Below are 14,302 nucleotides of genomic sequence, written 5' to 3'. Positions count from 1 at the left end.
TTTGAATTGTACAGTATCTTAGCACTGTCTCTGCTGTCTGTTTCTGTCTCTCTTTTTTTCCAGTTTTTCTTTTTCCTTTTTCCAAAACCTCAGACGGACTATTTACAACACAATTACTCTGATCTGTCTGTGTCCCTGCTGTCTTTTTGTCCAGCTCATTGCCACCTATCCTCATCCCTGCGGTCTTACTTTTAAGTCCTGCGTCACCAGCCCAAATCTAATTACAGTTTAATATGCGACATACAGACTGGCCTTATTATGCCTAAATGAAGGGGCATAGTTTGGCCTCCCATCACAACGACAAGCATTTTAATGGTTTCATCACCTCGCCTGCACAAACATGCTGTCTGCAGTGCTGTCTGTATTTCTCTCTCAAGCTCTCTGCTCATCTACAGTCAAAATGGCACATTTACATTCACATCATCACTAACACACATGTGCTACCAGAGCAGCAGAGTCAAACATATCTCACTAGGTTAATGCTATGGGTTGCTAATGCAAGTGATTCCCAATGCCTGAAAAATCAGGCATGCCATCTAGGGCAGGGGATTGAACCTCAATACTTTTTCTGGCACCGACTGAAATGTGTCTGTAGCACGGAGTATTGAAAACTGTCAAAAGCTAGCTAAGCTTGTTGTCTTGTTTACTTATGCTTCAATTTAACAAATTAAGTTTTGTATAACATGTGAAAGCTTGGCTTTGTTAAATGAACAAAAGGGCTTTTTAGAAAAATTGTATGTATTGTCAGAAGTATCAGAAAAATTCAAATGATACCTAGCCCTAGTGCTATCTGATGTTCACTAGCTCACTCAGTGAGTAATAGCTCACTCATAGTTGACAAGACATAAAACATGTGCACATAGACACACACTCATACATGCAGGAGAACACACACAAAAACAAACACATACATCCATCCTGTGCCCCACCTTTGCGGGCAGTCTTGATGCTGACTGGCTGGAAGCCTCCATTGAGGGCGGAGGAATCAATAATGTCAGAGTCGAAGTCGCGGTGGTTCTTCCTGTAGATGAAGAGCGCCACGACGACAGAGATAACCAGGCACATGATCACCGCTATGACAATACCCACATACAGAGCTACATCATCTGTACTGGGGGCCACTGGAGGGGGTGGAAGAGAGACAGAGAGAAAAATAGTCTTTTAAGATCTCATAAATTCACATCAATAGCATTAAGCTTTTTTTCTCAATATGCAGGAGTTGTGATGAAGCCATTATCAGCAGACTAATATCCTGGTTTAAGATTGAACCGGATATTAATAAACATCTACTGGGAAATAAATGCGTACAGTATATCTCCTGTCTTTTTTTTTTTTATTGTGGCTAATGCTTGCCCACTGTGGTAAATACTCTGGGTGTTAATGAAACAATATAGGACACTCTTAATTGTCAAAAGTGAAAAGGGATAATGATGTATATACTGTAAAGTACTGAGAGTGATGCACAGCACGTCTTTTTCAGGTTTGCCATCTAACATTAAATGTTGGCTGATGTTATACAGCAAAGGGCACACAAATATCTCTTACTCAGAAGTCTCCTAAACATATGCAAGAGTCATGATTTGTGTGTCCATGTTAATAATGACCAGTGCTTTTACAAAGTCACACATTGATATTTCTTGTATGAAGCCATATTGTGATCTGTGTGAGCGGGGGTTGTATACCATGCATCATAAAGATAATAAGAAAAGACAAAATAAAGATAATGATGATAAACTCTGTGCACTAAAGCGCATTTAATAAGGACTGCTGCTCCAGTGCAACCCAATGACACACTGTCCTAACAAGCAGGCTCAGAAGCGAGATCAAAAGTTGTGAAGACGGAGATATAGATGTTTTCATCTTCAAATTACCGTGCTCTGTGTTGGAGTTCAGAGTCTGTCTCTGTCTTTGTTCTTACACACTGCAGATAAGATCTAGACATAGCTTGCATTTCTCAAATTGTCTTTCATCTCTGTCTCCCTTCCAGAGTCTTTCTGTCCATTTTCCAGCTGGAGAAATCTCTGTGATTAGTAGGCCTGGCATGGATATTGTGGCTGTTAGAAACACAGACTCAGACAGGCACGCATTACAGATCAGACCTTTTAATGGATGCCTACTGACAGTCTGAACTCTCTGTGGTGCTTGGTAAAGAATGTCCTTCACTGTCACCAAGTTGACATGAGAAACTCTTCTTTAGAGGTAGTGAAATGCCAGAAGGCATGTGTAAGCCTGTATGTGTGCATTGTTCAACATATGGATACACAATGTACATGTCAGGGGGCTCTACCAAAAGTCAAAGACCAAAGCATATAAACACATTCTTATTTATGAAAATAAAGTTAATTTGATAAGAGAGAGATTTCTGTTTTTGAGATAATTTGAGTATGTAAATGGAACAGAATCTGCACCAGTAGATGGCAGCATCAGCCATAGATCCATACACAGCACTTTCAGGGCATGCATGACGGCCGAGCATTTGTGTAAATTAGCCTCATGTGTCTCAGGGATACAGATGGCACTCAATCTGTGTCTCTTGTGTTCTCTTGCACAAAGGAGGAGGAAGGAGTAGAGGGAGAAAAGAAAGAGAAGGGGGTGCTTTTGTGACAACTGAAAGCCATAAGTTGTGTGTTTTTAATCACATCCTTGGTCTAAAAGTGTGTAGCTTCTTTTTCTCTAGTTATGACGATGTTTAATTAGGTATATGAATAAATAGGTTTTCAAATTGAATCAAACAAGTCCACCATTGCAGTTACTCAGTTTAAAATCCATTATATTTCATGCCAAAAGACTCTACTGAAATTAAATTGGGTATGACCTTTACCAGGGCATTCCCTTTCGCTCACAGTTTAAACATAGTGAAAAATCAGAATGTTTCTTTAGGTTAAGATGTACTGAATGGCCACAATTAAAGAGGCGGGGGATCTAATACTGTAGTTATTTCAAAGACTTTCCCTCAGTCCCCAGGAAGGACTTGTGTGGCCTGGTCCTCTCTATTCAGCCTTAACTGAGACATCACATTAAAGAGGAATGTCAAGATATATCCTCATATATGTTAGGCCTCTAATCCTTCCCCTAGCACAGACACGAACAGAAAACAGAGCAGGGAGGTAATGATGAAAGGCTGAAAATGTAATTTCACTGTGCTTCCTCTGCCAAGCTTCCCTGCAGTTATTTAACATATATTCCCTCAGTCGAACAATCTCCCATCCATGCTTTGATGATAAAGGCAGCAACCTGCTAAGTGTACGCATTAAAATGTATCACTTAGATTAATACATCCCTTTGAACATGAGCCATTGTTGGAAAGGGAAAAGTACAAGAAATGGAAATGAAGGGATTATTGAACACTCCATTCTCTGTGAGGACGTAGAGATTTACAGAGGGAGGGTGAGATACAGAGAGAGAAACATATTAAAGATATACACAGAGAAAGATAGTAGGATCAATTCTTTGCCAGACCCAGTGCCTGAGCTGACGGCAGGGCAACGTGTCAGGCTGAAGTTCATGAGGAGCAACACGGTAAAGGGCAGTGTCAGCTCTGAGTTAGAGAATAGTAACATGGCTGTAAACAAGCAGCTGGCTAGCAGAGACACATTATGAGAAAGGACAGAACGGAAATCAAAAAAGGAAATGCCCTGAGGTGGTTATCTGTAAAAAAACAGAATAGCAGTAATGAAACATAGATGGACATGAAAGAACAATGGCAAACATTTTCTTGTTTTGTTTTATGTTGTTAGTGACAAAAATACCACTTATAAAACGTTGCTGTTTGCAAAAAAAGTTATGTTTTCTAATGATTTATCTGGGACTATTCCATGTGCACAACCTGCCAATAAATATTAGAGACAAAGACAGACATGAGAATGAATGAAGAAAAAAATAAATGATAAAAAAAAACAATAACTCACATGAATTTCCAAAATCACTCTTGTCTTTTGCCTCAGAGGACTTCTGATATAAGGAACCTTGAAGAGAGGAAGGGATTGTGGGTTGGAGAGAGAGTAGAGGGGGATAAGGAGGGGGAGGGGGGAAGATGTTCAGGAGAGGGATGATAAAAATCTAATTTACACCAACAGAAAAACAAACTCAACAAATGAGACAGCAACAAACTCATGAGTAGGAGTGATGACACAGGGAAGAGATCTTTCTTGATTTGGCCCCTCCTCTCCAGATCTGTGTATAGAGATGGATGAGAGGAGTAGGGGGAACATGGAGGCTCTGTGAGGGAGTGGCATGATCCATCAACTTGGCTTGGTGCTTCAGTAGCAGCAGGACTGTTGCTGGCAGGTGAGGGGAATGGAGGGGCTGATAAAGTGTGGGCTCCAACAGAGTCGATAGAACCAGCAGCCCTGCATCTGTCACTGGAAGGTGGATGGACAGGGTAGTGCATGGGATAAAAGGAACGATTATGTTAGGAAAGCAGGAAATGGAAAAAGGTTGAAAGGAGATTTGGAGAAAAATCCACATAGATGGGTTTTGGCCCCAACTGGGCTTTTGGTGGGCTTTGTTGTGGCCAGGTTATATGTTGAAGTGAAGTGGAAAGCAGTGTAGAATGGCAGCCAGGGATAGTGCACTAGTACACATAATATTCAGTCTCCCTGGGACATCCATAAACAACTATACAAACAATGAAGTCCTTATTGGAGAGGGAGAGAGCCACAGGCAGACAAGTGGACCGACCGGAAAATCAATGGCTTGATAGATGGGGCTGGTGTGTACATGTAATCAGGCAACGGGGAGGCCGGGCTGCAGCAGGGGGAGTTGACTGTCAGGGTCAGCCTAACTGATGGCCCATTTGAACCCATCCCATAGTTTCTATTCATCTGTCTGTCTACAGTATAGCCAGAGTAAAAGCATGCTTCAGTGGGTGGGCTCTAAAGGAAACCTAAGAGCCCCAGACAGACAAAGATTATTCTTTACTGACAACATAGAGCTGGGGAGGAAGGGGGACCCATAGTACAGGAAATCATTGTGTTTTAGCCATTACTTCCTTAAATATGGCAGATTTCCAACCTTAGAGAAGGATACTGTCACCTGGCAAAACTGATGTAATCATTAGAATAGCTAAAGGTTAACTTGCAGTAGCTTCTACTACTTCTTGGTAGAGAATCTGTGTTAACTGATATGAATGATTATACGAATATATAATATTATAAGATATTTATTTACATTTAATCAAAACTTTTTTAATCACTTATAATAATAAGTATAAATATAGCGTAAAACAATCATGTTCTTGGAAGACCGGAATGAACCTAGAGTCACGATTTTCCAGTTTCTGGTGTTTGATAGCAATAAAGCATTTGCCCTTGCTGGAGTATGCGCTCCCCTTTCTCTACATCAATATGTCAAGGAAATGTCATGTCTGAGAGCAGGGTTACCAAAGGCTTGGAAAACAACATCAGAATCAAGGAAGACAGACCACAGAGGGAGCGCAAAACAGAGATTTAGAGAGGTCAGCATCAGTGAACTGTGAAAACTATACTCTTGTGTTAGAGTTGGGAAGTTCTATCTGAACAGGCAGAATGCAACCTCTCTAGATCAATCTGTAGATACTTAACTTTGTTAAATCCGACCCCCAAACTCCCCAACAGTCTAAATGTGATAAACAAGCTACAAAGTAAATTATAACGCAACTCTTTCCTTTTTGACTCAGGTCAGTTGTGTTTTTACAGTGTGCAGCGATGGAGGCTGAGCATCACAAGTTCTATTTCCAGCTCTGGTCATATCAAATTCCTCTGCCAGATTTCTGCGATGGATTGCAAATGAAATGATTTAAATAAATTCAAACAACAGAAAATAAGATCAAGCTGCAACGGAATCCAGAGACACGTGTTTGCTCAGATCCCAGCCCTGCACTAGAGGGAGCAGATCAGCGGTACGAGGTGAGTTCGGATTGCACGCAACTTCCATTCCCAATCATATTTGCCATAATGTGAGCTTTTAGATAATGGGCCGTTCTCCTAAATGCTAGTGGAAATGGTCATTAGCATTGACATAAGTGGCTTCACCCTCTTAGCTTCCAAAAAAATCAATCCCTGAAATGATCCTAAATCTATATCATTATGGCTTTATATTCTCTGCAAACTGGCCATCAATCTACTGAGAACTAATGCTTCTGAGATAGGCTGAGTCGCAGAGGCCGTACGGTGGGGTGGGGAAGTGTGGGATGAGCATATGTTGTGCCGCAGAGGGAAATAAAATAAGATGAATAAGACAAATAAGAGTAGGTCTTCTTGTAGATTGCTCCCTGAAGTTTCTATACACTGTAGACTTTGGCTATAAAATCAGCTAATGCATTCCTCTGATGCTAACGTTAAATGAAATCACTGAACAATGAAGTCATAGTTTCCTGTCAGTCCTCAGTATATGGACATACAGTACAGTATGTGTACTTTGGACAGAGACATGCAGATCCATCAGCCAGCTGCGTCTAAAGATGCATATTGACCGCCAATGTGAAGTCAACCATAACCTACAGTACATCATGTCGACACCATACTGCAGGTAGCAGTTTACAAACCTATGGTGCAAAATCTCTGAAATAAAATCTCAGATCAGCTGCACACAGTGACGGCCAGCTGTATCAAATTCTAGACATCCAGCAGCCGAGCCTCAGTTATATTATTAGTGTCACAATCACCATCTGTAGTAGGTTATGCACACGATGGAGGCATCTGTGACAGTGTGTGGGTCTAACACCTTCAAAGACGTTTATTGGAGAGGATTTTTATTAAACTAGACGCAGAGTTTAACTCAGTTACTGTGCAGTCTTTCCAACTATCTCCTTCTCATCCTCTTCCTCTTGTTATTATAGGCACAGATAAGGGGACAAAGACTGTTTTAGTAGATGAAGTTCAAGGTATCTAATACTTTACCCTGTAGCTTCTTAACACTGCAGTACACACACACACACACACACACACACACACACACACACACACACACACACACACGTGCATCAGAGCAACTGCAGCATGATTCCAATCTGTGAATGTATTATAAAGGAGAGGGAGCAGGATTTTTGGCTCAACTAAACTGTGTGGCTGTTTTTAACTTGTTTGAATAAAGAGAAGCAAAACAATTCGCTGCCTGCAGAAAAATATCTGGCTGCACCACATACTGGCTTTGGCCTTTTTTTTGTTAGTAACAAAACAGTAAAACCAATAGTAGAATTGTGATTTATGAGATAGAAATGCTGGTGCATCCTGGAGCCTTCCGCATACTTTAAAATCATTGTAAGAGATTATTATATACAATACTTGCTCACTGTCCAACACATGTAATTGCCAGCTCAAGAAAAGGAGCAAGTCTACATTTGTACCACTTTGTGGTCTCATGTTTCCTCTCATTGGACAAGAATCCAGAGTTTTTAAATTAAGGTAGTAATCAAAGCAGCCTGGTAGTTGTGACCCCCCCCCCCCTTATGTAATTACAATATAATCACTTATTATTATTTTAAATATAACTCCCAAATGCTTAGCCTGTGACAAGGATAATTACTTAGAGTGCTTCCCCATGTGGCCAAGTCTTTTTTTAACATATACTTTGCAGCAGAGCTGACACAGGAAAAGATGTGCAGTGGTTTCTGCTTTTATGTCACTTTTATCCAACAGCTTTTGTGTATTATGCAAGGCGTTTTAGTATGTCTTATTGTTTATGTATGAGTAAAGTGAAACAGAGTGAGTGGGGGACAGGGTGAGAGTGTTATGTGGGGATGTGAAACACAGCGTGGTGATGAAAGAGCACAGTGAAACTCATGGTCAAAGGGTGAAGAAATTTCTTTGGTTGGCAGGTCAGAGAGAGTAGCAGAGGATTAGTCGGATACTCACTCTGCATGCACAGCCCATCGGTGCAGTTCTTGGACTGGAGCACCATGCCCTCACAGTCCTTTCCCCCGTTTTTGGGTGCCGGAGCGCTGCATTCTCTCCTCCTCCAGTGGGTGCACTCTGTCCCACAGGTGGACCACTTACTCCACTCTGTCCACAGCCCATCAACTACCACACAACAGACAGGACAGATGAGGGTAGAGTGAATGAAATGGCAAACGCAAAGACAAACAAGTGCATGAGTGGGTGAGTGGATACGTGATTGAGACAGCGAGAGATATGTGGGAGAGAGACACACACGTAAGGGCGGAGGCACAAACAGAGCGAAATATGCAAACACAGAGTTGTATCATATTTTATGTATCTAGTTTTTGTGCACCTATACCCTTTCCACCCACTACTAAGTGGGTGTGTTGTAATTTTATGCCATACCTGGGCAGAGAGGATTACATGCCAGCTTCTGGATGCCTTGCCCTTCACAGATGGCGCCACCGTTGAGTGGGGCTGGGTTGGTACAGCTGCGTGTGCGTTTCTGGTAACCACGGCCACAGCGGCTGTTACACACTGACCATTCTGTCCATGTCGACCATCCACCATTGACTGGAATACATGGTAACAAAAGGTGTTAAAATATCACTCGGACTGATTACTGTTTCTTTTCTCAGCTCCTCCTTAGATGGCAAATGGTAATTTATAAAGAATTTTCAAAAACAAGTTACAAAGTGCTTTGCAAAAACCAATAAAATGCATAGATTCAGGAGAAATAAAATATACATAAAATAAGACAAAATAAAACACAACTTAAATAAAAAATACAAATGCAGTAAAAGCACAGAGAGACAGAATAAAAACATTACAATTGGATTTGATTAGGTTTGTCTTCAGTGTGACCTATCAGTACATCATTAACTGGAATCCCTTGAGTCTTGGACATCTCGACACACGGCCATTTGCTCATTGTGAAATGCATGTATAGGGTTTTTGTGTTTCGACCCTGAAATCTTGGGTCATTACTTTGCCATGCAGCCAGACAGTAAATTCTGGTCAGATTGCTGCATTTTCCATTCACTGATTCCTCCTAATGCCTCTCTTCCCTCTCTCATCCATCTCTGTCAGCAACTAAATCCAGTGCAGAGTGACACCAGGGCTTGTGGCTGAGAACAAGTCTGTGGCATTTGAGATGGTGGAACTGGGCCCCTTGGAACCTCCGACTTTCAAATGTGACATGCTTATGAGTGAAGCCCAAAATATTGGACTCTAGGGGAAGACTGCCAAAGCCCCACATTACTGTCTGCTTTCTTTCCTCCATGGATTATGGATCTGTCTTCTCTCTCACTCTTTCTTTCTGCTTCTCTCCACTTTTTTCTCTTTTGTTGCCAGTTTGTGCTCCTGTTTCCAGTGTCCTTGTAGCGGGTTGGGCTGGAAACCACTGGGTCAAAAACACACTGCCTGTCCTCCCTTATCCTTTGGTTTTCTCATACTACTTTATAGGGGAGTATGTGCACGTACAGATATGGCACAACTGTGCATAAATGTGCGAGTATCCCATTTTGGATAAAGACACAAGGACAGTACAAACTGATGTGGTGGCTTGTACGTTTTTGTTGTTCTTTCTCTCAAGGATGAACTGACATCAAAGCAGTTTTTCGACACTTAGTCCTGCATTAGTGCCAGGAAAGCCTTACAGAGACAACGACCCTTGTCCCTGAAATCAGCTCTCATGGATTTACAATTTGTGTTTCTACACCACCCTTACATTGATCCCCTCTAGCCACATTGTTCTCAATGTTCACTTAACTGTAACTAAAGTAGATTAACAAAACAACAAGGATGCTAACAATACCACACCTCCAATCAGTCCAGGATAGAGATGGTGAAAAGTGTTGAGGAAATTATAGATCTGAAACTTAACCCAGGTGAAAGTATCAGTTTCAAGCATCTGTTCACTTTTGTCTTGTGTGTATCCATCTATATGCATGCAATACCTCTTCATTCAGCCGGAATATGCACCACTCCCCAGCAGGCGTTGAAGTTCAACTTCGCAGCCGTGCTGTGCAATAACAGTCATGTTAGTTGATGTTAGGGAGACAGTGGGTGAGTCTGTGTGAAACCACAGTGGGGGTCTCTTTAAGTATGGCTCCACTACATCAGCACCTTGCACACAGTTCAGAAAATCACAAATCTTTCATTCTTTGTACTTTGCATTCTTTCCTTCCGGCAGGAACAAAATGAGCGAATGTTACACGCCGCAGGAGAGAGAGGGATTTGCTTTATGCAGAGTGACTTTGAAATTTGTTTTATTTTGAGTTGAGCTGACTTCTTGTAGGAATTCAACACTTTTCCTCTGCACAAATGTCTGACTTTGTTGATCTCTCATGTGGCCAGTAAGGAGGATGACTGATTGCAGGTCAGGAGATGTGAGACTAATGTTGAATGTCATTGACTGTGTTGCTCAGTGTTAAGATAGTAGTTTACCATAGACAATAACAGTGGCGGTGGTGCTGCGTCTCTTGGCCACAATGTTCTTAGCCACACAGGTGTAGTTGGCAGTGTCAGAGAGGCGGGCCTGTTTGATGATCAGGTTGTGGTCAATGGTGATGTAGAAGTTTCTGTCATCTGCAGGATCAATAACCTCCTCGTTCTTTAACCACTCCACCTGGGAAGAAGAAGAAGGGAGCGCAACATGAAAAAAGGAGAACAGACAGACAGCTCAGAGACAACAGAAAAGCATTTTAAACAGAATCTGTAAGAGAAGGCGTAAGACAGGTTGACCTCACTAAATTGTAGAAAAATCAAGTGTTTAAACATCTATAGTTTTTCTTGTCTTCGCCTAACCACTCAAATAGCAGTGAGTGCCAGGATTATGGCACAATTGTTTATGTCTCTGTGGTCCTGCTGCAAAAAGTCAATATCTATCATGCTCTTTGTATTCTCCCCCTAGAACAAAGCACTACAGTAACAGCAGCATTGTCAGAAAAGAAAGCTCTCCACAATTCCTGAAGCTGCGAGGCTCTCAGACCTTTCCTTATGAGTTTCATTTCTCTAAATGATACTGATATTGAACTCCTGGCACTATCACAGAACAGGGGACCATTTAGAGTCTTTATTTGGCTGTAAATCACAGAGATCCTTTTTCTCTTCAATAGGTGTAAAGGTTTGGGAAAGAATAACATGTGCCGCCTCACACTCTACAGCCACTTTGATTCAAAATATTTCCTGGTTCTCTGGTTTTCTTCAAAGAAGCTGTCCAGCGATGAGGAGGCCGGGCAAATAGTGAACTTCCTGTGTATTGTGATATCCCATGAGGAACAGGGCCTGATAAGAGATAAGGCACTAAGGAGAAGTACAGGCAAAGATAAGCGGGATGTTTATAAAGGGTCTTTCTCATGAGCGATAAAGTATCTGTATCTATAATCTGATATAAGGCCTGCCAAGACAATACAGACTATGGGCTCACTGTTGTTGAAACAACACAGAAACAGCATGTAGTGGTGCAGAGATGTACAACACGTTGGCCATTGTTGTAAGACCAGCATTGTTAGAACTTTCTCAGAAGAGAAGGTGGGCTGACTGTGACATGTACTGGGTTACATGCATCACCAGCTTCACTAGCATCTGTGTTAGCTTGAGATGACAGATATCAAAGATGCCTTCAGCGTCACACCTCAGCAAAGCTGCCTGCTCTCTTATCCAGTGGGAACACATTAGATAGGCTAAGAAGAAAATATTTTCAATACTTCACTTCACAATTATTTCACAGTTAACCTCTTCCAACCTAGCCCTCCTTCAAATCAATGCATACAACACCTATCGGCACGACAAACTTACATCTGAACAAACACTGGATGCAAACTTAATATCAGCAGAGCTTTACAGTAAACCTCTCTAAGCGGGATGTATATTCTCTGTTGATTTGGTGCTTGTGAGTGTTTTCCTCCATAAACATGTGTCAGCTGAATAAATCTCATGGAGCCAGGAAGGATAGGATTCCCTCACAAGCTGTCTACTAGCTGAAATTAAACCTCTCCCTCACACACGAGCACAATGCAATAAAGTGCTGCATGAGATAAGTTGGGCTGTATAGGAGATGCATTACATCTGTCAGTCACTCAGAGACTGTTTTTAGACATCATCTTCATTCCTCAACATGATGCTACGGCATTATGAGAACCGGGTAACTCTTGCCACACAAAAAGAAAGGCATGTTTTTATATTAGCCGTTGATGATTTCATTTAATTTATAACTAGATTTGTCACAATTGTCATTGTCATTGTGTGACAATGTCAACCCTTAGGCGTCAGTGTGAACTTGAACCTACATAGAATGATGGTGCAATAATGCTTCAATCTTAGTTTAAGAACATAGAGCATTTTTTAATGGTTACTCCAGGAATGTACAGTGAATAGCAAAGCATGTCCATATATGATAGGTGTATATAATTAGACATTTCAGTATTGTGCTATTGAATTAGATTCTGTTTTAATTTTATGGCAACTAATCTGTTTTGACATATGCTGAGGTGGCAGTTAGACATCTGTCATGACTGATTTCAGGATTGGAGCACCAGAAGAATTCAATAATAACTCACTAAACTATAGCTTCTGGTGATAGCATTTGCTCCCCGATTTATAAAGTTCCTTTTATTATATACACATGCAAATAAAGTAAATAACTCCTGTGCATTATCTTGATCTCAAAACTGTAATCACTATAATGAAAGCAATGATGAACTATATTACCACTATTGTTTTGGTTTTACAATATCACCATCAATCTTTAATATTGAATGAAACAAATATGACAAGCATGACCAGAGAGAAGGGCCCCTATCTTTAGAGAACAAAAATTTGACAGTGATCTTATTGCCATTTTGTGTATCCTTTGTTCCCTATGTCATGATGAAAAGTGAGGTAACACAAATCCAATAAAACAAATAAATATGATGCAAACAAGAGAAACAATGGGTTTTGTTGACATGACAAATATTTTGTCTTTTAGTGCTCACATCAGTGTGTATAGAGCAAAGGGCATTAGGAAGTAAAAAGTCTGTTTGAATAGAGATTGACAGTTGATACAAAGAGGTGGTTTTCCAATTTTGCACCAATCACAGAGGCAGCCACTTCAAATGTGCTGCATTCAAATGTCAAGAGCACTTTTATATGAGAAGGTAATTAAAAATTGAACAAAAGAGCTTTTCAGCGCAGATGGAGGGGTGGGAGGGAGAAAGAGTGACAAGCGATAGAAAGTGGTAGAAACTCATGTCAGAAGTGGGAACGTGTGTGTGAAAGAGCAAAAGTGAGCAACAGTTCACACATCATTTATTCTGTAGCGACTATAATTGGGACTCATTAATAAAACCAGAGATGAAAAGTTAAGCCAATCTCTACACCACACTTGTGAAATGATTTCAAATGATTAAAATTCAGCAGACTACATCTTATATAGCACTTGTCCAACTTTCCCTCATGCCAACATACTCAAACATGCACACAGAGATACACAAACTTGCAGACACATGCAAACACACACATTCGCAGCTCGTTAGTGTCTGATTGGCAGTGAAACATCCGGAGAGGTAATTGGCACATTTCTTGTCATTAACGAAGGGAAATTGCCACATGTCAGCTGTCATAAAGAGAGGGAGTCTTCCTGTCTGGTCGGAGGCAGCCAAGTGACAGAGAGGGAGAGACAGACGGAAATCTAACCCTAGAGAGGAAGAGAAGTAGACAGAAAGACAGGTAGGCGCAAGACAGAGAGGAGGAGATAGATGAGTGAGAAGGAGAACAGGTGCACATGCAGGAGGACAGTCACTAGTGTGCCAAAATATTTACGATACATCATCACTGAGAGGCAAGGACGAACAAGGCAGAATAAAGACAGGGAATGGAGGAAAAAAGTTAAAGTTATGAGTGAGAAGGGAAAGGGAAAGCAAAACAAAGAAGAAAGAGATCCGGCTAAGAAGAGACAAATTTTGAGCTCTGGAAAATTCACAGACCAGGATATGTAGGGTGGTACTGAGAAAAATAATAAAGACAGGTTAGAAAAAGGAGGTGTCAAATGCTGGACAGCGTGGAGGAGGGAAATCAATGATGTTCATAATTATGAATCAGTGACATATGTGTAGTGTTACAGCATAGTTACAGCATGCATACATATAGTACAGCCACAGAATGACATTGTGCACAGGTGCCCTGATTCATTAAAGTGGTCAAGCAGACAGAGGAGGCCAAAAGTCGCCTGTCAACTTATTGTTTATAGCTGCAGTGACTTGTGGGTGGCACTGCCTTTTACACAGACTTAAACTGGGTCCCATTTTAGAGACTGGAGCCTCTGAAGTTTGCATTTCTAGACCATATGAATATGCAATAACGGTTCGACAGGGCTTTTTCCATTTGAAAGGCCTCTCCAAATGTGATCAAGAAATGCAGCTTTTTTCCCCCTATTCTTTTGAGAACACAAATGAGCATTGTGC

At 41.1% G+C, this 14,302-nt stretch overlaps 1 protein-coding gene across 5 annotated transcripts in view; it reads right to left on the bottom strand.

Moving 5' to 3' along the window:
• Positions 1–14,302, bottom strand: part of unc5cb (unc-5 netrin receptor Cb) — a 112,203-nt gene that overhangs the window by 13,971 nt on the left and 83,930 nt on the right. For 3 of the 5 annotated variants that reach the window (XM_044173833.1, XM_044173836.1, XM_044173835.1), the window contains exons 5-9: positions 10,305–10,485; positions 8,262–8,429; positions 7,833–7,997; positions 3,909–3,965; positions 930–1,121 (exon numbers count right to left, since the gene is read on the bottom strand). In XM_044173833.1, the coding sequence (XP_044029768.1) occupies positions 930–1,121; positions 3,909–3,965; positions 7,833–7,997; positions 8,262–8,429; positions 10,305–10,485 (763 nt within the window). The remainder of the gene's footprint in view (positions 1–929; positions 1,122–3,908; positions 3,966–7,832; positions 7,998–8,261; positions 8,430–10,304; positions 10,486–14,302) is intronic. The other 2 variants (XM_044173834.1, XM_044173837.1) reach the window with 2 other exon arrangements.

This window comes from Siniperca chuatsi, linkage group LG18 (genome assembly GCF_020085105.1).
Source record: "Siniperca chuatsi isolate FFG_IHB_CAS linkage group LG18, ASM2008510v1, whole genome shotgun sequence".
In the NCBI taxonomy this organism is placed as follows: domain Eukaryota; kingdom Metazoa; phylum Chordata; class Actinopteri; order Centrarchiformes; family Sinipercidae; genus Siniperca; species Siniperca chuatsi.
Note: the sequence above shows the minus strand (reverse complement) of the source record. Positions and strands in the feature narration are given on the sequence as shown.